At 46.8% G+C, this 23,072-nt stretch overlaps 4 protein-coding genes across 4 annotated transcripts in view; 1 reads left to right on the top strand and 3 right to left on the bottom strand.

Annotated features, from left to right (window-relative positions):
- cadm4 (cell adhesion molecule 4) overlaps window positions 1-2,177 on the bottom strand; it is a 158,945-nt gene extending 156,768 nt beyond the window's left edge. The window contains exon 1 of the mRNA XM_076050903.1: window positions 1,769-2,177. Within this exon, the coding sequence (XP_075907018.1) occupies window positions 1,769-1,832 (64 nt within the window). The 5' untranslated portion in view covers window positions 1,833-2,177. The remainder of the gene's footprint in view (window positions 1-1,768) is intronic.
- A 4,089-nt stretch (window positions 2,178-6,266) lies between these two features.
- On the bottom strand, window positions 6,267-15,828 carry LOC142904672 (fibroblast growth factor receptor 1-A). The gene is made up of 8 exons (XM_076050906.1): window positions 15,603-15,828; window positions 14,844-14,965; window positions 14,256-14,469; window positions 12,991-13,133; window positions 10,457-10,598; window positions 9,443-9,475; window positions 7,773-7,917; window positions 6,267-6,986 (listed from the first exon to the last, which is right to left on the bottom strand). The coding sequence occupies exons 1-8, from the start codon at window positions 15,652-15,654 to the stop codon at window positions 6,899-6,901; spliced, it is 939 nt and encodes a 312-aa protein (XP_075907021.1). The 5' UTR covers window positions 15,655-15,828; the 3' UTR covers window positions 6,267-6,898.
- Window positions 15,829-16,719: 891 nt separating this feature from the next.
- Window positions 16,720-19,418, top strand: taf12 (TAF12 RNA polymerase II, TATA box binding protein (TBP)-associated factor). The gene is made up of 6 exons (XM_076050912.1): window positions 16,720-16,839; window positions 17,345-17,551; window positions 17,948-18,025; window positions 18,339-18,453; window positions 18,648-18,736; window positions 18,909-19,418. Exons 2-6 carry the CDS (start codon window positions 17,474-17,476, stop codon window positions 18,942-18,944), a joined length of 396 nt encoding a protein of 131 aa, XP_075907027.1. The 5' UTR covers window positions 16,720-16,839; window positions 17,345-17,473; the 3' UTR covers window positions 18,945-19,418.
- A 488-nt stretch (window positions 19,419-19,906) lies between these two features.
- Window positions 19,907-23,056, bottom strand: LOC142904676 (ras-related protein Rab-39B-like). The gene is made up of 3 exons (XM_076050909.1): window positions 22,582-23,056; window positions 22,220-22,442; window positions 19,907-21,282 (listed from the first exon to the last, which is right to left on the bottom strand). Exons 1-3 carry the CDS (start codon window positions 22,670-22,672, stop codon window positions 20,853-20,855), a joined length of 744 nt encoding a protein of 247 aa, XP_075907024.1. The 5' UTR covers window positions 22,673-23,056; the 3' UTR covers window positions 19,907-20,852.
- Between the last annotated feature and the right edge of the window lie 16 nt (window positions 23,057-23,072).

Raw genomic sequence — 23,072 nt, 5'->3', positions numbered from 1 at the left:
CTCACTGCTTTTCTCTCCCGCTCCGTCGTCCCACCCACTTCACAACACCTCCCCTTCTCCCCTCCATCCGCCCCTTCGGCGCCGCGGCCACATGTCTCTCCAGGCCGCTGTCAGCGGGCAGATTAATGGCAGTGATCAGTAAGCAGCCCCCAGCAAAGGTTGCCTGCAAGCTCAGGCAAACCGCTGCGCCGCAAAACAGCACGCGCACAAACACACACACACGTGCATGAAGCAAAAGCGCATCCAGATTTTGTGCACGGGGGACATCGCAGTTTGTTTGTTTTTTTTAAATGACATGCAGCACATGCATGCGTTGGATTCCACCCCTCCCCACTCACACAGGAGCAGCCAGGACTGGGGATGGGGGGGATGGGGGGGGAGCACTCCAGGGAGGAAATCAATAGCAGGGCTGCTGTGTGGATGCTATCAAAGCAGATCTCAGAAAATGGCTGTGATGCAATAGCGCTCCCTATACACACACACAACAGAGACATCATCGCAGCAGCGCCGCGCAGGTCTGACTGTGACAACATCCCACCTGGAGATTAACCTTTCCTCCGCCTCGGCGCCTTGTCAAACAAAAGGGCAGGGAGAGCGAGGGGAATCTGTGAATAGTCTCCCTGCCTCCGCTGGATTCAGCTCAGGGGTTTGTTTTTTGGGGGTTTGTTTTCCCCCCCAAAGCAGACGACACACAAATGCCAACTAGCAGACGTCGCTGATCCAAGTGCACCGGCCGCCTTATTTTCACACGCAGATCCTGGGATCATTACCGCGGCAGGACCGTCCCACGGTGGGATGTTAAAGACAGAGAAAGGGGGGGGGGGGGGGGTGTTAAAGGTTGCCGAACAAAAGGTAGCGCAGGTGCCTCAGCGCGGCGTCTTTGTAATGACGCCGCGAGGTGTTATTGTATGAGATAAGGTCAAGTCCCGGAGGTCCTCCTCAGCGCCGCTTCGGAACCTCAGGCACACACATACACACCGCCACCGTTGGGTCTGTTCTGGTCTGGTCTGGTCTGTCACATACTGCACGCACGCACGCACGCCTGCTCCACTGCGGGCATTTGTTATGAGCTCCCGTGCGCCTGTCAGAACACTCAGTCGCTGCGATCCTGTGCTGCGCTGTGACACAATAGATCACCGCGCTGCAAACAAAAAAAAAAAAAAAAGGACCAAATGGGGGCAAGCGCCTCCGCGCGCACGCGCTCCAGCTTGTCACTTTCTTTTTCTCCACATTGGACCTGCGTGGTTTTTTAGGGGCTTTTTGAGCCGTGATAAGTGGTCACACACAATGACTCATATCGTGATTGTTGCGCATTATCGTGCATGTGTGTGTGTGTGTGTGTGTGCGCGCGCGCGCGTGCGTGTGTGTGTTTGTGTGTGTGTTCAATTTCCCAGCAGTGCTCAGCGAACTGGTATTTCTCTGTTCACGTGTTGTTGTATTTTGTTTTGTTTTTAAATGGAGCGCACCAGTCTCTTCTTCAGCCTTCCACGACAAGTCCAAACACGCACACGTAGGCGCGCGTGCACACACACACACACACACACACACACACACACACACACACACACACACACACACACACACACACACACTTGACTTGAAGCCTGAAAAGCCTTCAAGTCTCTATCCAGCTTTCTCTCTCAACTTGCAAGGGAAGGAGACGGTGGGTCAGAAAGGGAAACAGACAGCTTTAACATTCGCGCCGCCGCTCAGCCAGTCAGTCACTCGGTCAGTCAGCCAGTCAGTCACTCGGCCGGAGGGTTCTTACCGGTGCGCACCAGGCAGGCGACGGTGATGATGGTGAGCGGGACGCAGTAGTTCCACAGAGCCATCGCCGCCGACGATATTTCCTTCCTCCCTCCCGTGTCCTCGCGAGCCTCTGACCTCTTCCTCGGTATTCCTCTTCCTCGGTGGTGTCACGGTGACATGAACCCGCAGGTTCACTCTTCCCCCGGCGGCGCTTTCGAAGCGTCTCTGGTCTCCTCGCGGTCGGTGAGCGCGGCGGCGGCGGCGGCAGGCGGAGCAGGCTACTGTGTGCGTAAATTGCAGCGAGGCGCGCGCGAAGCGTGACGGCGGTACTTCCTCTTGTCCCTCACACGCGCGCCCGCACCTTCACTTTTCCCTCCACCTTCTGGGTGAGCGCGAGCCGCAGCTTGGCCGGTTTGTCTTGATTACTTTTCATGAGGAGAGGGCGGGGGGGGGGAGAGGGAGGGAAGCTCAGCAGCGAGGGGGCGGGTCTACTGGCGTCCCCGGCCAATGACATGCAGGAGCAGGTGGAAGGGGGGCGTGTCGCTGCGGGAGGAGGGGGGGTTGGACCTCGGCGCGTAAACGGAAGAGCGAGCTGCAGCCTGCCGGAGGAGGAGGAGAGCAGGCAGGGCAGGCTGGTGGCTGGCGGAGGAAATCGGGGCTGCGCCTCCCAATTAATCGGAATCAATTCGCTTCTAAATGTGATTGATGTCCCGCATTAATTTTTGCCCACGCAAACAAGCTATTTATTGCGCACTCGGCGGAAGAAGACGCTGCGCGAGCCGCGGCACGACGAAGCTAGGTGACACGGACGAAACAGATGTTTGTTGTTACCAAAGCAGACGCACGCGAGTTTTTAATCGCGGGTTGCGTTCAAAAGAAAATTGGTTATCAAAATGACTTTGGTTTCTATAGGGGGATGGTTGTTCCTAGCTAGTCGTTTTTGTATAGACACTTAATAGACACATTTGGGACTAAATGGACTAAAGTGGGTGACTAATTTAAAAAAAATAATAATGCATGTTTAGCCCACTGTTTGCAGCCTCCTGTAAAGCTCGACTTAAGCGTCCTGCCAGCACTACTGGACCTTTTGAATGTTCTGAAGAGGACTTCAAACAAGGCAGCCTCAAGTTGGATAAACAAACACCTGGCTAAAAGTACTGACAGTAATTTTGCAAGGTGTATGTGCCCGATGTGACCTCACCGTGGGCGTGTCTTTGTCAGGAGTGCTAGTTGTAAGCACAAACTCTCTGAAAAACAGATCAAGCAGATGAAGTGAATGGTGCACTTCTTTCATTTCCGGAGACTTTTCTTTTGTTGCTGTTTTCGACAGGCTGGAGACACATGACTGCCAGCAAACACTATTAATTGAGATTTTGCAACGTGTGGGAGATCCGGTGACCAAAACTCGGAGGAAATGCATCACATTCCTCTGTTGTTGCAACATCCTGGTGCAGAAGCTGCTGTCTCCCTCCCAACATCCAAGCGGCCGAGATCCCATCAAGGACAGCAGAGGAAGCCTGAGTGTATTTCGAAACGTTGTCGTTTGCGATGACGTTAATGGCTCGGAACACAAACTTGTGCCCAGACCAGGCAGCCAGCATGTACCGCTCATCTGTAGTCAGGGCCTATTAGGTCCTGCTAAAAGGGCTTTTTAACTTTACCCTCATGCTGCGGCCACAGTTTGCCCATAATTGCGTTTTCCACTCAGAGAGCGCCGCTCCATTATGAAAATTGTTTCTCTTTCCGAATTCCTCTCTGTTTTTTCCCCCCACCCCTTGTAATCTCCTGCTACAACATGCCTCTCGCAGCCTCCAAGAATCCAAACTTCAGGGTTTGGAAACTGTGTCTTTGGCGCCTCCCACAGGCCAGATTGAGACGTGCAAGTCATGGGTTTCAGATCATCTTTGGGCTCTCTCTCATCTATCACAAACCACCCCCAGAGAGTCTGGCCAGTTTCACTCAAAACACTTAGAAGAGTTCAAACAGTTGGAAAAATATCAAACCAGTCCATTAGCCCTAATAACATTAAGAATCGTGCCGTTGGCTGCTTTATATTTGCTTTGAACTTATATATCTGATCTCTGCTGGTGGATCTGAAGGACATCTTAAATTTTTATCTTTTGGCTGTCGATGCTAATTTTTCTACCCCCCCACTCTCTTCCCCTGCTATCTTTGCACAAGTTCTAACCTTGCTGTGTTGCTGTGGATAATATCTGCTCCCCTCCCCTGCCCCCACCCGCACCCATTTCCCGCCTCATCCCATTTTTCCCCGTCAGCCTCCCCGCGTGTGTGTTTGCTCCCCGGCTGGCAGGGAGTCAGCGACGGCAGCAGCCCCCTCCCCAAGCTCCCCTCTATCACCAGATGGGGCATTGTCAGGAAGTAATGAGTGGGAAACACCTGCTTCTCCGGCGAGCTGCGCTCCTTCATCCTCTGCCGTTTGACACAGCATATGCGGCGAGGACACACAAAAGCCAAGTGACCGTGACGGGAACAGCAGCGCGGTGATTGTGTACCGTCACAAAACTGGCACCCGGCACTTTTTACGCGTGCCAGGCGGCGAGGTCACCGTTTGTAGCGTCGCTCACCTCTAACAGGGAAGGCCGGTGAGAGCGAGGGCGAAGCGGACGGTGGTCTTGCGGACTAATTGGCGGCAGGTTTCCACGGGACTTTCATTCTACACAGTGGCAACCTTGTCCTGTCAGGACCTGGCTGCCCCAGACAAAACACGGCGACTGCTCTGTATTCTCCACACGGCCCCTGCATTGCCTTCGGCTGTTGTCCGGCGCTTTATTCACGAGGCACCGCCAAGGTCAAGGTGCCACTGTAAACTACGCTTTGCTCCCCCCCACGCCCCACACACACTTACAAGCAGAGCCGCGTACCCCGGGGAAAACTCCAAAGTGTGAAATTCCTGATAAATAATCTTGTCTTTTCTGAAGCCCCAGGCCACAAAACTCACTGGGGAGCTTTTCACTCATGACTGATTCAAAGGCAAAAACAAACAGTCGTTCCCAGACATTTCACATGCAGGGTAGTTTTTTTGTTTTTTTTAAAAAATAAACAAAACAGCTTCTTGCTTCCCCCTACAGAGAGTGACCAAGTTTCGAAAGTTTTTGTTTCCAGTTGCTACCTATTCTTGTCTTCTTTGCCTTTATTCTTAAGAGTCAACTTAAAACCAGAAAAAAGTTTCATGGATCATTAATGTTTTCGCTTGTAAATCCGACCCATACATCTTGCCAACGGCTCAAGGAACTATCTTGGAGTCAATCTTAAAACTTAATTGGATTCTGTAACCAATCAGCGTCCTAATGTGAAAGACACCCATGTGAGTCAGCAATTGTTGTTGCTGCTGCTGCCCCCAAAGAATGCCACAGATGCTGCCATAGCGACACTTCCACTGGAAGTGGGCTGCGCTTTCACACTCAAATGAAGCGCAATTGGCTTTTCTCTGCACATGCAGAGAGCTCCCTGCCCGGATCTTGACTTGGCTTTGGGTATGAGTTAAGTTAAGCCCTGCAGTGCCAAATGGCAAACCGTGGGCTAATGCCACGCGGTAACAAATCCAGTTGGTCCGCCTGACAGAGCTCCAGCGAGCACCTTCCAAGTTTTGCGTCCCCGTTCCAAATGCTTCCTATGGGCTCTTTACCAGACGGACATGTAAAAGTAATCCAGAGGATCTACTAAACATTCCATCTGGCGTGCCAGGTTGGAGAGAAAAAAAGTTTGTAGAGTTGGACGAGACGAAATAGGAGTCTGTAAAAACGCCTCAACAAAGGAAGTGTGCCGCAAGTTGGAGCTGCTCAGGGGGAGAATAATCAGTTTAATAACATTATCCTGGCGGTGCTCGGTGGCGCATGGCGATGTTAATGGAGTGTCATTGTTAAACTGCCGCTCTGGCCGTTATTAACGGTGGCCCACGGTCAACCACACACCAATAACAAAACCACATAAAAAAATAAAAAAAAAGAAACACATAACTTCCCGCGACAGGCGTTAATGAAATTCTATGCATTCTTAGCACAGCTATGCTAATGAGCGAGGGGGCCTGAGCACCGCGTTTATACAGGTTCACAAGGCGACGGGGGAGAAAATTAGAAAGATGAAGCTGTGGCCTGCGGTGGTTGTTTTGAACGAACCGCAGGAGCGTTTTGTCTTCAAAGTTACCCGACTCCTTCTTCTGACGTTTAGCTTCAGCGAGTCCTGTGTGTCTTTGTGTCTTTGTGCTCGCCAGTCACGCCGACTGCTAATCTCGGGCTGCGTTGCACTTGAAGCCTTGGCACGGACACACGCGAGCGTGCCGACTTCTTTTGAGTAAAAGGTCACTCTCCTCGGAGTAAGTCACTTCCTGCCGGCTGGAGGTTGGAGAAAGAGGTTAATAAACAAGCTGATGCAACAGCGAGTCGGCGTCGCGTCAATGCTGCGGCGCTGTCAGGCGGCAACGCGCGTCCTACCTGACCGGCGCCGTATTTCTGCGCTTTAAAGTGGGACCAATTGAGTGGCACAAAAAATGACAGCAAAACACATCGATTTTTATTGTTTGAAAGCCATTCAGCATATCAAAGAAATCCAGTGTACCGCATATTGAGTGGTAAAGTGCATACTGCTTGAGAGTTGTCACAGCTGAGGGACTATAATGACCTCTTTCCCGATGCTACAAGCTGGTTGTACTATATAAAAAAACAACACACACACACAAGGTTGAAAAGGAAACAAACCCACCAAAATAAAACCTTTTACCAACACCTGCTCGTTGACAATGCGCAGCTGAGCAATTATGTTGTTTGTGCTGGACGAGGCTTCGTGGAGCCGCTGTGTCGAAGAATGTGTTCCACGCAGATAAATCGCACATATATTTTTTTCCCCCCTCTTTGTCAAAGATGTATCAGCACAGTGCGCACCCACAAGCAAAGCAGTCTTTTGTGTTCCCCAAGCAATCATTTTTTTCCCTTTAGTATATATATTTTTAGACCCACTTTTCTACTGAGTTTGATTTTTGCCACTGCAAACAGTCGCCATCTATAACCCCCTTCTATCTCCTCCCCCTTTTAGGTATCCCTCATCTTCTTCCCGACGCCCACTCCATCTCTCTCAGCCTTCGTTGCCATCTTCCTACTCCTCCTCCTCCTCGTCTTCCTGCTCATCCTTCCAGTCACACCAAAGGCTGTACATCTCCGCATGTGGAGGGCAGGGAATCTACGCTGGTCTTGTAGATGGGCTTCTTCTGAGAGTGATCATCACTGGGGAGGGAGAAGGTGAGAAAGACAGAGGAGCGTGATTATCAGCGCATCGACCTCCCAGCTGGCTGCTGGAGAGAGGTGTGAGTGAGGAAATTACACAGAGCGGTACAGTAACAGAACAGCACCTGGCTGTTGGCAGCAAAGTTCATTATTCTCTCCTTTGCTTTCTTGTGTTTTGTTTTTACGGGCATGTGGTCACATGCACATGCAAAGAAAGACGCCCGAGATGAGGCTGAAGATTTCAATTTTTTAAGGGCTTTTGCAACACACGTTAACAAGTGAGGCTCTGCGAGGTCAGGGTGCATGTTCACAGACAGTCAGAAACAGACTCAACGGCTCCTCCGCTAATGCCTTTATGAGTGCTGTAATCTTCCTTATGGTTTACGTTGTTTCAAAGACTCGCACTTGGTGCAATTAGCCCAGGCTGTTAAGAGTAAAAGGTATTTGGCAAAATAATAAAACACAAGAGATCTAATTGAGCAAGAAAGAGAGATCAAGAATGAGGTCAGGTGGCTCAGACGAGCTCAAGTATTAAGTGCAGGGTTTTTTTGCATTTAATCGAAACATTCAGCGGCAGAAAACGTACTCCTGCATGAATCGTTGTATTTTATAATAACTGCAAAAAAAAAAAAATTAAAAGATTTTCTAGCTAATGCAAAACGGGAGTGGCAGGAGGGCAGCAGAAAGACAGCATGACGTCCAAAGTCACAGAGTGACCCGACGACCACGCAGCGGGCGGCGACCACGGGGGAGAATGCCCCAGAGCGCTCGGACGTGGCTCCTTACATGGGTCCCTTGCTGGTGCGAGCCTTCCCGAACTTGCGGCAGAGGAAAATGCTGATGGAGAGGACGAAGACCACCAAACACACGGCCCCAGCGGTCATCATCGCCCACATCTCGCCGCTGATGGGCTTGTACAAGGGGAGGCCCTCTGCGTGGAACAGAGCAGAGGGATGTCAAGGCCGACACATGCGTACATCACATCACATCACAGACTCAATAATCAGACCAACTGTGAGTGCCACGCCTCCGGGCAGAGCTTCTGAAGGCAACCTTTCATTTACAAAGAAAAAAATAGAAAAAGGGCATCTGTGCGGAGTTCAGAGCCCTGCCGCCGAGTGCCTTTTGTCCTTTAAAGAGCTGCGCCGTGCCTCTAATTAGCATCTCGCACGTTTTCAGCCCCTTGCTCTTTCTTAAGAGAAGCAAACAAAAAAAATCAGAACGCGAGCGTGCGAGGAGGGTTTAAGGCGCCGAAAAACGCGGCGGATTACATTTCTACAAATCCATTATGTCTGGCGGATTTTTCCCTCGTCACGTGGCCTCCCGACAGGAATGTTTGTGAAGGGGCTGGCGCCGTCATCGCCATGTCACTTCAAAGCACACATTTGCTCAGCCTTCCTTCGAGAACGGGCAAACATTAGTTCGCCGTCTGGAAATTATAATCGTTTAATTAGTGCATGTGCTCACTGGCGACACTTTGCTGAGCAGTGACCAATGAGTCGATTGCAGCGGTAATGAGAGAACTCCCCCCCCCCCCCCAATCCCCCCCAACCCCACCCCCAATACTGCCCCCACCCACCATAATGAATAGCGTGCATTGGCTTAATTGCATTTTCAGGGGTTGTGTTACTCCCGACGACTGAAATCACAGGGCTCCTCAGTGCCACTGCCTGAGTGCGCGGCGTTCAGAAGAACTCTGGGTGTGTTAACGCATCGCAAATCATCTCACAGGTCAGTGGTAAAGATGATGAAGACGGACGAAGTGCCACAAATTGGATTAGCTGTAACGTTGTAATGAAATTAGTTCTCCACCCGGACGCGATCTTCGTGTTTCGCGACAAATGCGAGGCTTTGTCACTCATCTCGCTGATGAACAGTTGTTCAAGAGCGAGTGCTAAGTCACGTTTGTTTCATCGCGCAATTTCATGTGCGGAAACGAGTTAGAAATCTAAGGTTGCAACAGCTTACACCAAGACACAACATCTGCAGCAGTGCACAACATTCACCCGTGGAGTTTTCTTCACTCACTCTTGGTCTCATTATCTCGGCTGCTTTTTGAGCTCCACTATATTTTCTTTCCCACATTTTGCCGCTGTGCCAGTGATGGCAGGTTGTGCATAAAGAAAAAGAATGACCTAGTGATTCTGGCACCTGTCGATTGGATAGTAAAATGTTTATTTGAGACGCTGGGTATCAATATTGTCTTTCCCTTGGGGAATAGTTTTAAATAATTTCCACAGGGGGATCCACAGGCTGCCCCCCTCAACCAGCCTGTGGATTAATCCCCTTCTCCCAAGTGGGTTAAGAGTGGCACCCTATAGAAGGCGCCATCATTTCATCATTAGGTTGTTGTGGGTCAGAGATCACCTGGGAAGTCATCTGGAGACACGTCAGACTGACAAGGAAATAAGAGAAAGAAAAAAAAAGCACACTCCCACCAGTTTCCACAGTCTTACCTCCATCCTGAGCGTTCAGCCATTCTCTCCTGTCTAGCAACAAAAGAAATACAGCTTTAGAAAAAGAAAATATGTGTCCATACTGCTAGTGTGGTGTCATCCAGGTGTCCAGAAGACAAAGCAGTCCAATCTGGCAACCTGAACCTGCTGTGTTTTTAGCCAAAACATCCACATTTCTTGTTCTTGTGCTAGCGTTCTGTTGTCTTTTTGTACAAAGGACCCCAAGTCTGTGGAAAATATCCACTGACTGGAATTTCTCTGTCTGTGAAACTCAGGAACAATACATGGCTTAGAAAATGCCACAAGACCCTCCATTGACAAGTGGTGAGCAGAAAATTAGTTGACATTTCACTTTTGGTTCAAGTGTCCCTCCAAGAGTTTTTTGGCTTTTAAGGAGAAGAAAAAAAATATTTGTGCTCTAGGACACACGTTTGTTTGCATTTGACATCCCAACACAAGAGAAACTTTTTGGTTCTTTCATATCTAAAAATTCTATTATCATCTTTTTGGCGGTGACCTTCTGTCAGTGCTGCGTGCGGAGCAGTCTAGTCAATTTAATTTTTTTCCATGACACAGATTTCAATGGGGACTTCGATTCGTCAGTTTAAAGTGGGGATATCTTTGTGCTTCTTTTTTTATCAGTTCCTTGTCCAGATAACACAAATAGACCTCTACCTTGTAATCATTTTCTGTTAAAACATCCCAGTTCTCTCACTGATCTACTTGTCATTTCCAAGGTAAAGGGGTATCTGGTACCAAGGTCAGGTGCACTTCAAAGGAAATGGGAAGTGGTTGCAACTCTATAAGTGAACTTCATAATAAATGTCAACAATGACGAGGGCCCAGTCACCTGACCACTGTGCTCTCTGTTGATCAACCTGTCTAAAAAGGGAAGAAAGCAACATCCTGCTTCTTAGGTAATCCTGGTTTGTCACCAAAAAAAATTAAGAAAAGGGGAACGAGTTGTTACACTGACAAACAACATTTCAGGTAAGACGTAAAGCGCTTTCCTACCAAACACTCTGAGGGTGATGCTCAGATTCTTGCTGAGCGACGGAAAAAGGGGATGCTCGGCCAAGCACGTGTACACTCCAGCGTCCAGTGCGTTAATCTCCTTCAGAATCAGTGTGGAGGATGGCAGGATCCAGTCGCTCCCCTGAGAAAGAGAGGCGGCAGTGGAGAGCATTATAGAGAGCGACTAACTGGGCCAGAGGGTAGAAATATTTTCTTCACTGGATTATTTTAAATCCCGAAAGAATCAAGCAAGACTGAATGGTCTTGCACTGCGATGGGAGAAACAGGAGTGGACTGGAAAAGGGAAACCCAGACTATGAAAGATGAAGAAGAGGAGACAGGGAATGAGCAACAATGAGACTGCAAAGCCCAGCCAGGAAAACAACAGACGGCAGAGAACACTTTCCAAAGTCCGAACTGGATCGCGTGCACCTGAGCTGCAGCCCAAATAAATGAACGCACAGTGACACGAGTCCGCGAGTGAGATAACTCCATCATCCACTCAGAGCAGAGACACAACAGCACCCTGTTAGTGCAACACATAATGGGATGGCAAGGGAGCAGGATGAATTGTGAACACAAAAATAGCGGCAGCATTATGTGATAGAGGCCGACACGTAATGGGGGCAAACAGGAGGAAATAGGAAAACAAACGAACATGGAGGAGGGACGGCGGGGGAAAAAAAGACATTACACCATGCAAATGATTTGGCTCCTGGGAGCTTTAGCTTCTGCCAAGAAAGTCCATTTCAATTTGAATGGATCTGAATTAAGAGGATTTCCCATAAAGGCCAGGTCTGGCCAAAGCAGCATTTTGTATGCAAATCCACTGGCTCCCAAAGCAGCGGCCTGTTTCTGCCTCTGTCCTGCAGTCATTACCGGAGGCCAACGTGCCAGCGGCAGCTGTCTGTCAACGTGGACGACGACGACGTGGTCCGACCGACCAACTCTCGGCTCAACCGCCGCGTCCCCTCCCGTCATAAGTGCGGCGAGGTTTACATCCCCCCCGCAGACAAAACACCCACTTTTCATCACATCTCATTATTTCCCGAGAAAGAGCCGTTCGTTCCTCTTCTCCATGACGTCAACGTACCTGAGGGGCAGTTGGGACAAATTGATAGGTGAGGCACGACGGCTCGTGCACTGACTGATCGCACGGCCGTGCTTGCTCCCACTCGATCCCGTTACTGTTATTGCGCGCTGCGGGCAAACGGCTGTCTTCAACAAATGAAGACAAAAACCTAAAGGAACGCACACAATCATGGTGGAGGGCAAACGGCATTAGCCGTATAAAATGTCCACTGAATTGGATTTGCACTTGTAAGCTCGCTTAATGCCCGGATTAGCGGTGACCCTTTTTCACGAGCACATTAACCCTGAGCACACTTGTCGAGAAGAACAAAATTAAAAAAGAAAAAAGTGAAAGTTTGCCAATGTCTGCAGGACATCGCCACACTACATTACACCTGCTATTTTTTTGCGGTAGGCATCTTGCCGATGCCTTGAAGTCGCAATACTCTTTTCTCACCACAAGGACAATGAGAATCTCCCGACTAATCAGCCTCCTCATGTTCTACATGTCTGTTGCCGTGCTGGCATTTTACACCAAGATGTGTTAATATCCCCGGGGCAGCGGTTCCTAAGCCTGCCTCGGCACTGCACTTGAATAATTCAATACTGGTTAGCCAAACACTAAAAAATCATTAGAAATCTATCCGCATAATTGTTTTTAGGGTTGACTGGCTCTTGTCTAGACCTCATTAAACTATTAATCCTCTGTTAAGTGGGCGAGCTGCAATCCCCAGCGAGGGTGGGCCTAAGCCAAGCGGTCACTTAAACACAGAGCTCTGCTGCAGGAGAGGCGACGGAACCGCAACAGGCCCGGAGGAATCGGAGAGTCAGGAAGTAAGTAAGACTCTACAGAGTGTTCGGGGAGGGGAGAGAGCCAAGTAGCCTTTCAAGGCAGCTGGATCGTCAAAGTTCATGAAGCTTATTAAAGCAACGACGCAACACTTTTTCAGTATCAACATCCCTTTTAGTCAAAATGGAAAAACAAGAAGCTAATAACCGGTTCCACAAGTACCAGGAGACAACAACAAGGAACAACTGATGGTTAGCCATAACACGCTAAAGTTTTCAACTGCATTTTTACATTCCAAAACACACCATGAGGCAAAATTGTGTTTTTGCTTTACTCCAAACTGACCTGAGCATGGTTTGTGTGTTATTTAGAAACAAAATTCCATTATGCAAAGAAATATTATTTTGAATGTAAAGTTGTTGTTTTTTTTAATTTATTGTGTAGAGTTCTGAGAGTATGAGGCATGCTTTCAGAAAGTGTGCGTAAACAATTGAGACAAAACTGCAAACATGAGGTGAGGTAAGGACTTTAAAATGGCAGAACCTGCTAGGTTAAAAATTAAACTGAAGACGCACAATAGAAAATAGGAGGGTCGGACAATGCAAAATGCAAGAGGTCCTTTTAAATGAAATGAAAGCATTGTCATGTTGCTTGCCCTCACTGTTCGTCTTACATTCTTGGTCCAGGTGAAGGTCGGCTCCTCCGATGAGGGCGCGCCACACTTCAGCTCCACATCATCCCCAGCTTTCACCGATAGATAGCGATCGACCCTACGGTAGGGGTTCTCCCCGCTGCTCACACTGGGGCCATGAAGATCTGAAATTGAAGCAGGAGTAAAGAGGCGCGATGGGCCATTAATGAAGCAGGGAAACTTGATACACGCTCAAAGTGCCACTTAGAGAGTTTGGGATGTATTTTTGCAGTGATGGCAGCTGCTAAACTCTCCGGTCTTTGAAGTACATTTGAGTGTATAGGCTCGAGTATGAATGGCTCCCTGGGGCACAAACTGTACCAAGCAATCAATAATGATGATAATAGGCTTCATCTTATCGAAGTCTTTAGAGAGGCAGTGTTGTGAATAACTACTCATTTTCTCTTCCATCCCGATAGATGGCTCACGTCCATTTGGCTCCTGGCTTCCCTCCCTCTCCTTCACTCCTTTAGTCCATTCTAATCCTTGCCTCATATTGATTCACGCCATGTGGCTGAGAAGCCTATCAAAAAGCATCGCAGTCAATTTGATGGCCACTGAGAAGATAGAGGACACCGATAATCTGACTTGCTACAACACTGCGACTGAACTTAGAGAACTTGTGTCTTTGTCATAGTGTACTTTTTGATCTTGCAGTCACTCTAGGATAACACTTAGCTATTCATGCCACTCTCAGTTGCTTACTGAGAGAAAAGCTGTGTACACAGTGTTGTCTTTTCCTCCTGCTGGTAGGAAATATTGGACAAGTGTCTCTTTTGCCGCTTTGTTATTTATATCGGCATGCCAAGTATTCTGGCATTCTGGTTAAAAAGTGAAAGTAAAAGTGTGCATTTGTTTCTTCTCTCTGGGTCATTAAAAAGAACCCTGAGCATTCAATGTTTGGCCATTTGGAAACAAACTGCATCATTTGGTGTTATCCAAATCACATGTTTCCGCACTAACTGCTATTTTGAGTGCACAAAGTGTGGTGACACTGAGATACATTTAAAAAAAGAAAAGAAAAAGTGAGTCAATGCTAGTCAAGTATCCCCATGGGATAAATGAAGTCTTGTCAGTGCTTTGATAACTTCCAGAAATGTCTGCTAGCTAGCAAGCAGACCATCTTAATCTGGTAAAAATTTTGTTTGAGTGCTTGACATGTCTTTACCAAAAAATGATTATCAAACTTACATTATCACACATGAAATGACTGACGAATGATGAATACGGACAACTGAGAGACTTACAATGCACTTTCATGCTCAGCTCCTGGGAGGAGTTGTCTGGTGCGGTCACACTTTCGTTGGTCGAGAAACAGCGGTAGAGCCCCTCATTATAAGGCGTTACGTAAGGTATGTCGAAAAACAGACTGTTCCCAATCTGCTTGGCATAAGCGGCCGCCCTTAATGCCGAAAAGCAGCGACTGTGATATCTGAAAACTAGAGACCATCGACCACTGGGCTGTTAAAAAGAAATGCAAGAAGAGGACAATTCTTTGTGAATGACCACATTAACGGTTGTCTTATTCAAAATATATCTTGATAGGTTTTGTGTGATTCTTTAACTAAACAACAGTGATATGATGTTACCATGCTATGTATCATTAGGCACTTCAACTACAGTGAAGTTCATGTTACGACTAAATTTAATGACCTCAAAACATACAGCAGGAGTACATCTGGATAAAGACCAATTATTTCCTTGTGCTTTTGAATTATATGCTTTTTTTTCTCATGAAACAATTTGAATAATGACAATAAAACAAGTCAGAACTCTTGCCCTTGTTTATCAGCCACAAGGTCACTCCCTCCCATTTGTTTTAAAAAAACTCATACCTTGTAACTTTTCTCAAAACGGACTTCGCTGATGTTGAGCTCAGAGTCTTTGTACTGGCACTCCAATATTACCTTCTGTCCCTCCAGAACTGGCCCGGTTGGTCCTTTAATGACCAAAGTAGCTGCAGGTGGACACAGATAAGAGCTGAGGGTTATTTATTGTGACATCATAGTCTGACCTGCATTAAGGAACTGCGCCACTGTTATAAACGACACTTAAAAAAAACAATAAAAAAACAAAAGCAAAACTCCTCCCTCTTTCCCTGACATTGTATTTAGTCTCTGTTGAAATCTACTTCTTCAGTTACTGTACCAGCCATAAAAAAAAAAATGCTTTTACACATTTACTGTTCCAGATCTTTGCTTTACAGTATGTACACATATGGGGGTGAAAATGGGGGGGGGGGGGGGTTGTTCTTTCTGGTCCCTTGCTGATTTAAGAAACATTTCCTGGTTTAGATGCTGTAAACCACAAGGGGAAAGCCGTCAGTGTGACAGGGCTGAGAATAAAGTGTTTTCTCCTGAGAAGAAACTCAGAGAGCAGAACACCAACACACAAACAAAATTGGAGGGGGCGTGGGTAACAGCAACACACATTGAGTGAATATATATTGGTGAGTAAAAATATTAAGTATAATATGAAAATTATCTATAATATGAATATTAAACCACAACTCATTACACAGTGGCAGCACACTAAAATGTTCTGAAAAGGCTCTCTACAACAATTACATAGAAAATATAAAACCACATATTTACCATAATTGCCATGAATCAGGACGACCACTGCCAGCAATAGCAAGACCTTCATGACTTCGCAGGATCTTGTTATTACCAAAGAAAAGGATAGCTTGTCGTGTTGCGCAGGTTAAAATTTGAAATGAAAGTTGGTTCAGTTGGCTTTATATGAAAGTGCGTGTGGATGGGCGTGGTTTTGGTTCTTGTTTTACCAGGAAGCGCGCTAGGAATACCAAACTCCCGGCGTGCACATATTGCACATACAGCGAAAATAAATGTCTCAGTTGTGAGCAATCAGATTATTTTACATTAGAGGGGAAATCTTGCGTTCCTTTGTTTTTTAACGGCGCGGACGAGCGGGAGCCTTCCCAGCGCGTCAGCTGTTACTAGGCAGAGTTGAACCGTTGAAGTTTCCAGCCTCAGCTTGTTTACCTATGATGCCTAAACCGAAAGTGTCGAAAGATCCTGCTGTGACACGAAACACCGCATAAAAACAGACATTTCAGGCTTCAACTGGTTTTGACTCTTAACAATGTTTCATACGTGCGATAAAGAAGGCGTCCCAGCACAAAGACACAACAAAAAAAGCACACACGGCGTTTGCTGTGGCGTCCTATGTCGACGCACATTCTCATATGTCAAACATACGCTTTTATGTGAGCTTTTATACCCCTACCGTCCTTGTTACTGTCGTGTTTGTACTTTCTCATAAATTCTAAAGACGAAGTTAAAGCACACTTACTATTAAGCATTATTAGTTGGCTTTATTTGTTGTGGACAAAAGCAGAAAGAAGTCCTTAAGGACGAAAGGACGAAGATTAATTACAAAAATTTGAAACACAATGGCGATGGTAAATATTAATTTTCATTATTATTGCATAGGTGTATTAATATGAATGTTTTTCTGTTTTCAAAGATTACGTGGGATGGTTTTCACACATTCGTGATTTTTTTTGCCTTTACATTTCGCATAAATATCAATAGCAGGTCGCTGACCCAAAATACGAATACCGATGGTGTTGTTCAGTCGATGAACTCATTTGTAAATAGTCCAGTAGGTGGGACAGCACACGCGAAACGTTAGCACCGGAAGTAGATGTGAAGAACAGGAAGTTGTGTAAAATAGTCTCGCAGATTTTTTTTTTTGTTTTGTTTGTCGCTTTTCCGAGACGAGCAGATACGTTGTGGCCGTAATAAATTACATAATTGTCGCCGCGTCGAGGATAAACCATGGACTAATAGTGCTTGTTTTTTGTTGGTAAGCCCGTCGCATCGTTCGTTATCTTATTGTGCACCCTGCATAACACGATGTCGCTTGTTTAGCAGCTAACGTTAGCCTGTTAGGCTAAATAGCCTTTAGAGTTTTACTTAAATAAGATGAGCCCCAGCCTTTATATTTAAAATAATTTCTACATTTTCTGGTGGAAGGTTCGCTAACTATTGTGTACCGATCGTGCAAATCCCAGGACCCGACGTCTTTTAAAACAGCACGAACAGCGAAAGCGTTTCTCAAACCTCACCTTCTTACAAAACACTTTGGACAAATTGATCAACCTTATGCGATGCCTTTCCCTAAAATGTATTAGAGCAGTGTGTATCGCTTTGCACTTTATACTTGCGAGCCACTTTTGTGTTAAATCCATTTGTGGAAACCGCAATTACACTGTGTGCTGCTTATTCGATTAGTAATTAAAAAAAAAAAAAAGTATACTTTGGAAGCATATATCGGGAATGGCTTCCTTATGGTGGATATTTTCTTCCAGATTTACGGACCTGCCAATCCATCATATCCGTGCTCACCTTGGACTCTGGACACGAACGGACACATACAAACATCCGTTTTGCCTCCCGTGAAACTCCCAAGTTCCTCCGCGTTTCCTGTTGCCACCAGTATGGCCAACAGCACCACATCAACGATGAAGATTATGCCCCCTGGCCCGGCTGGTAGAAGTAGTCCAGAAGGATCTCAGGTTAGTCCATTATTCATCCATCACCGAATGCCTGGCTGAAAAGTTTCACAAGTAGCTCCTTTCAGACTGCAGTTGTCGACAGTTCTAGTCAAGTTACAGACCGTAAACTACTAAATTATTGTTTGCAGCTCTATAAATTGTACCAAGGCTAAAGAGCAGAATTTTGGCATTGTGGGATTAAATCTGGGTTTCTGCGCCACACCGTCATGTCATGGGAATCTCAGTGTAACATTGTTTGGTATATAATTATTCATGGCATGTATATATTTAATGAACAAATAAATAGCACGTCGCAGTTTTGTCAAACTTTAATACGTCTTGTGGTGGTTCAGTTGTCAGTTCTGGCTCTCCACAAGATGCATCGATAAAAAATGGATGCATCTGCTTTCTTCCCAGGTTCTCAGTAAAAAGAAGCTGCAGGACCTGGTGAGGGAGATCGATCCAAATGAGCAGCTGGATGAGGACGTTGAAGAGGTATGTATGTGGTTTTAGTGGCATGTCTAAATCAAGTCTTTCCTTTATGTGGTTTTGGAGGGAAGGGGCGGGGGGGGGGGGGGGGGGGCATCTTTGAAGTTTGTGTTGTGCCATGAATCTCGCTTTTGTCCCTCTAAAGCTTCCACTTACTGCCACATCCATCATTTAGACATCTTATTCAGTTGAAAGTCTGGCGGCTGCATGACAAGTAGTGCGAGTGGCTGGAGATAGGAGGGCCGCTCCAGATTGCTGCTTTTCTCTGCTGCACACAAGCAATGTTTTCCAAACGTCGTCATCTTCTTTTTTTTTTTAGATGCTTCTGCAAATTGCAGATGACTTTATCGAGAGCGTAGTGACAGCAGCCTGTCAACTCGCACGCCACCGCAAGTCCAACACTTTGGAGGTGAAAGATGTTCAATTGCATCTCGGTAAGTAACTGGCTGCATTTTAATGGACTGCTTCGGGTGCTGCGCTTGTTTTTCTATAACGTCACAACAGCTCAGGGATAATAACTTATCATGTGTATCCGAGTCTGGTAGGAGCTTAGTTTTGTACAGTTATACAACATACTTAATATCCTGAGTGGTTAACTGGACGATGTACTTGGCCTTATGTTTCTCAGAGCGACAGTGGAACATGTGGATTCCTGGTCACGGTTCTGATGAAATCCGACCGTTTAAAAAGGCTTGCACCACAGAGGCTCACAAACAGGTGAGCAAATACTACGTTGCCATTTAGAGCTCCAGAAATGTTTTTATTGTAATGTATTTTAGGGGGAAATCACATAAATAATAAGATTAAAATAACTAATCTTGTAATTCCCTTGTTGATTTTGATATTGACAAAGTGGGTCTCCCTGACTGTGTTGTTATTTTTGTTTCAGAGAATGGCGCTGATCCGCAAGACAACTAAAAAGTAGCGAAGCTGTGGGATTTAAAATGCTGCAGCCTGTGTGTGTGTGTGTGAGCGTGCGAGTGTGTGAGTGTGTGTGTGAGAGAGAGAGAGTGTGTGTGAGAGCGAGAGAGTGAGTGTGTGTGTAGGTGTACTAATGAATATGCTAAAACATAGATTGGGCGCATTGTTGTGTGTGTGTGTGGTTATTTGTTTTTTTTAATAAGGTTTGGATATATTAATAATTGAGATTAAAAAAAAGTGTTGCAGTGTCACTCCCTAACATTTGCCAGCATTGTCACACATTGATCTAATTCTCATCTCTAATTTGGTTTTCTTGGCATTCGGTGAATTCTGGCAGAACCTCTGTCATTGCATTTTTCTCAATAATTGACTGTATTGTGTCTTTCAATGATAAAGACTTGTATCCACTTTTTACTCTAGGTAAGGGTGTCTGTTTAGCATATATGTCATGTTATTAAAATTCTAATGAAACACCAAATTTACACTCCATGTGTTTGTCAAAAGTACCACAACAAATTTGACTGTTATAATTTTTCATCTTTTTTTTTTATAGCATACAGTAGTATACAGTTTTAAACTAAGTTAAATTAAGTTGTTGGCTGAGAAAGTCCATTACTCTTCACTCTTGTTTTTTTTTTTTTATTTAACTGTTGCTTTATTAAAAAAAAAGAAAAAAAAAGTGGTTCTATAAATGAATTCAGTTATATACACATACATATATAAGCTGCTGAAAACCAAGAGGTCTAGTCCTGTGAATGTTTTATCTGGCCTATCTTTTTATAGCAAAATAAATGATTTGGCCAGAGAAATGGGGGCAGATTCTTGGTGGAGAGATGGGCAGTTGTTGCTGAGGAAATAACTGATGCAGCATCTCAAAAGAATGACAACATCAAAAAGCTCCCAAGAATTTCTACTGAATACAAGTTTAACAACAGTCCCTGAAAATGACACATTAACAGCAGGAGACTCAATCAGCCATTTAAAAAAGGGGCCCAAGTGTTTATTTCCACATCTCTAAAAAAAAAAAAAAAAACATTATAAAATATGTCTGAGCTCAAGCAGAAGATTTAATACATTTACTGTCAACAGCAACGGAGAGCGCTAAAAGCATAAATGTCAAAAGGTTGATATAAATGATTGATGACTGTGAGTACATTTGGATTTGGTTGTGACAAGGACAAGGAGGTTTTAAGCAAAACAAATTATGAAATTATGAAATGAATGAAAAAGGATAATACTTTAATAAGGTTAATACTTTTTTTTTGCCAAGCTAAAATTAAGGGCTAAAACTAAACAGCCTTGAATAATAAAATCTCAATCTTTTCAGCTTCAGTCTGTCGTCATGTGACCCGCCTCACAATAACATGGCGGTAATCTAAACAAGCTTTTTACAGGGTGCAGAGTGAAAAAAAAACATTCTCACGTTCTGCAAGTCCATCCTGGTGTATCCACCGTGGCACACTCACAGCAGAGTGATGTCAGAGGTGAAGGTATCCTCAGGACGGAGGAAGCTCTGGAAGCACCAGGTCCAGGCGGTGGAGGATCTCCTGGCCGGTCACTTTGAAGCTTCCTGTGCACACTTAAAATCAATTTCCCCTCAGGAAGGAAACACGTGGAGCATCGCTGGGCGATCCGGGTGGCTGAAGCACAGCGAGCGCTAACAACCAGACCGTCGTGGAGCGGTTGGTGGAACCGAGGATGCCGGTGGCTGAGAACATCCCATAACCCAGACCGTCAATCGTCTGGGACTCTGCCGTAGCGATGACATCACATCATATTACTTTTCACATGACTAAATAAATAAATAATGAAGGCTGCGTCTCAGCAGCAGCGGTGCAAAGGATGCGTCTTGAATCGAGTTTTTCAGGATGGATGAGCACATCATCGAGGCCCCCTGGGAGGCGTCCAGCGCTTAACCGCAGCACTTCTTCTTCTGGGCCCGGGCCTTGCTGGCTCTCCGGGAATGCAGCAAGAGCGCTCCGGAACACTTGATACCGTCCCAGCCGTCCTGCACCTTGACCTCGCCACTCAGCAGGCCCTGGTAGATGCGCTGGGCGAGCAGCTGGAAGGTGTCGCCGACGTTGAGGCCCGTCTTGGCGGAAACCTCCACGTAGGGAGCCCCGAGCTCCTCGGCCAGCTGCTCGGCCTCCTCGCGGCTCACAGCCCTCTCCCCGTCCAGGTCGCTCTTCTGGCCCACCAGCACGAACAGGATGGTGTGGGGCTGCACGTGCTCGCGCACCTCGGAGTGCCACTTCTTGATATGGTCAAAGGATTCGCGGTTGGTCATGTCAAACACCAGCAGGCTTCCGGCCGAGTTGCGGAAATAAGAGCGGGTCACGGACCTGGAGGAGCCGGAGGAGCCGGAGAGGGGGAGACGTGAGCGGGAGAATAAAACGAAGGCCAACCGCGCAGGAAACTTTGCGGAGACCCCCCTCTGTGTGCAACGCAGAGTTCAACCCTCCTCATCTTCTGTTCAGTGAGCAATTATCAGCTGATTCTCTCCACCGTTTGAGTTGATTTTTTTTTTTTATAAGCCGACTGACAAAAGACCTTTATCATCCTTGTTCCTACGTGAGAAACCGAGAGCCGCAGTTCTTCCAAACCTTAATCGCAAACTTGTCAGCGGGCTGGCGGAGAAGTTCCTCCAGGAGAGCGCTTGTTCTCCGAGCATTTAAACTCATTAAAAAGATAAAATATATCATCCTCTCAGCAGTCAGTCGGTTTAAAAAAAGAAAGAAAGAAACAAAGACTTTGCCATTAGAATAATGCAGAGTGAAAACAAACCCTCATCTGGCTTAACTTTTAGCTGACGCATGTAGGATTAGCCGACTGCAGTCACCATGCAAAGGGGAGGTAAACACAAGCAGGCAGTTTGTGCAATCGGCCTCGGCTCATTCAACTGTAGAAGTGAAATAATGAATTTCAGGGACCCTGGAAAACGATGTCACTGGCAGTTTATCCCCCCCCCCCCCCCCCCCAATCCCACCCCACCCCACCCGCGCTCATTATGTATGCTAAAAGTGAAAAATATTGCAATTTTTAAGCCCCTGCTTTTGTCAACTTTCAGCACTGCGTGACTACACACATGCTGAGCAAACAGAGACCGGAGGGTTTGGAGGCTCTGCGGCGCGAGAGCGTGAAACAGCGTTAGCCGTCCTGGAAGTGGATACAAATTGTGTTTTTTAATAATGCGTGACAATGGTGCACAGAAGCACTGCTGTGCTTTGTGTTGCCAGGGATTGGGGGGGGGGGGGGGGGTTGGGGGGAATCCATCCTCACCTGAACCTTTCCTGGCCCGCCGTGTCCCAGAACTGCAGCTTCACCCTCACCCCCGGCTCCACGTCTAGAAAGCGCACGTAGAAGTCCACCCCCACCGTCTGGTTGATGGAGTCCAGGAAGGTGTCCTCGGTGTAGCGCTTGAGCAGGGAGGTCTTGCCCACCGTGGAGTCGCCCAGCATGATGATCCTGAACTGGTACTGCCACATCGTCGGATCCATGGTCACTGGTGAGTGAGGACAAGGGAGGGATAAACAGAGTGAGCACAGCTTGCAAAACACAGAGTTATCAGGCAGCGTGAAGAAAAGCAAGATGTGCACGACGGGAAAAATTGTGCAAGATGCGCAGCAACAGAAACTCCTTACCGGGGTCCAATTCTGACGTGTTGCGACCCATGCTGATCCTCCTGTTCCCAGTGACAGCTGCAGCAAACCGTTTCCAAGCCTCGCTCCCCATGTGTTACAAATCCTCCCCCGGGGGAACAGATACTGCCGCTCCAACAAGCAAACCGCAACCTGGATCCCAGTGATGGCCGGCAGTTTTCCTGATGCCAGTTCCTGCTCAGGCGCTGTGTGCTGCTGGAGCGCCGCCGTGTCCTGGCGAGTGTATATGAGGGCGGCCCGCGTGCACAGTCTTGACAAAAGGTGGGGCACGACACAGAGACACCTGGAGGGCGGGGAATTAGCAGGAAGTAGCCGCTGACGACGCCTGACAAAAGGTTTGTCGTTATCTTGAGCTGTTCACTGTTGTGAGTGAGTGATTGGATTGTTGAGAGAACAACCTCCTGCAGTAGGGAAGTCGATGACATTAAAAGCAAACTGGCCTTGCGGGGTGGATTTCTATCTTTTATCATGGG

This window comes from Nelusetta ayraudi, unplaced genomic scaffold (assembly GCF_046127955.1).
Source record: "Nelusetta ayraudi isolate G7.1 ecotype Tasmania unplaced genomic scaffold, CSIRO-AGI_Nayr_v1 ptg000131l, whole genome shotgun sequence".
Classification (NCBI taxonomy): Eukaryota; Metazoa; Chordata; class Actinopteri; order Tetraodontiformes; family Monacanthidae; genus Nelusetta; species Nelusetta ayraudi.
Note: the sequence above shows the minus strand (reverse complement) of the source record. Positions and strands in the feature narration are given on the sequence as shown.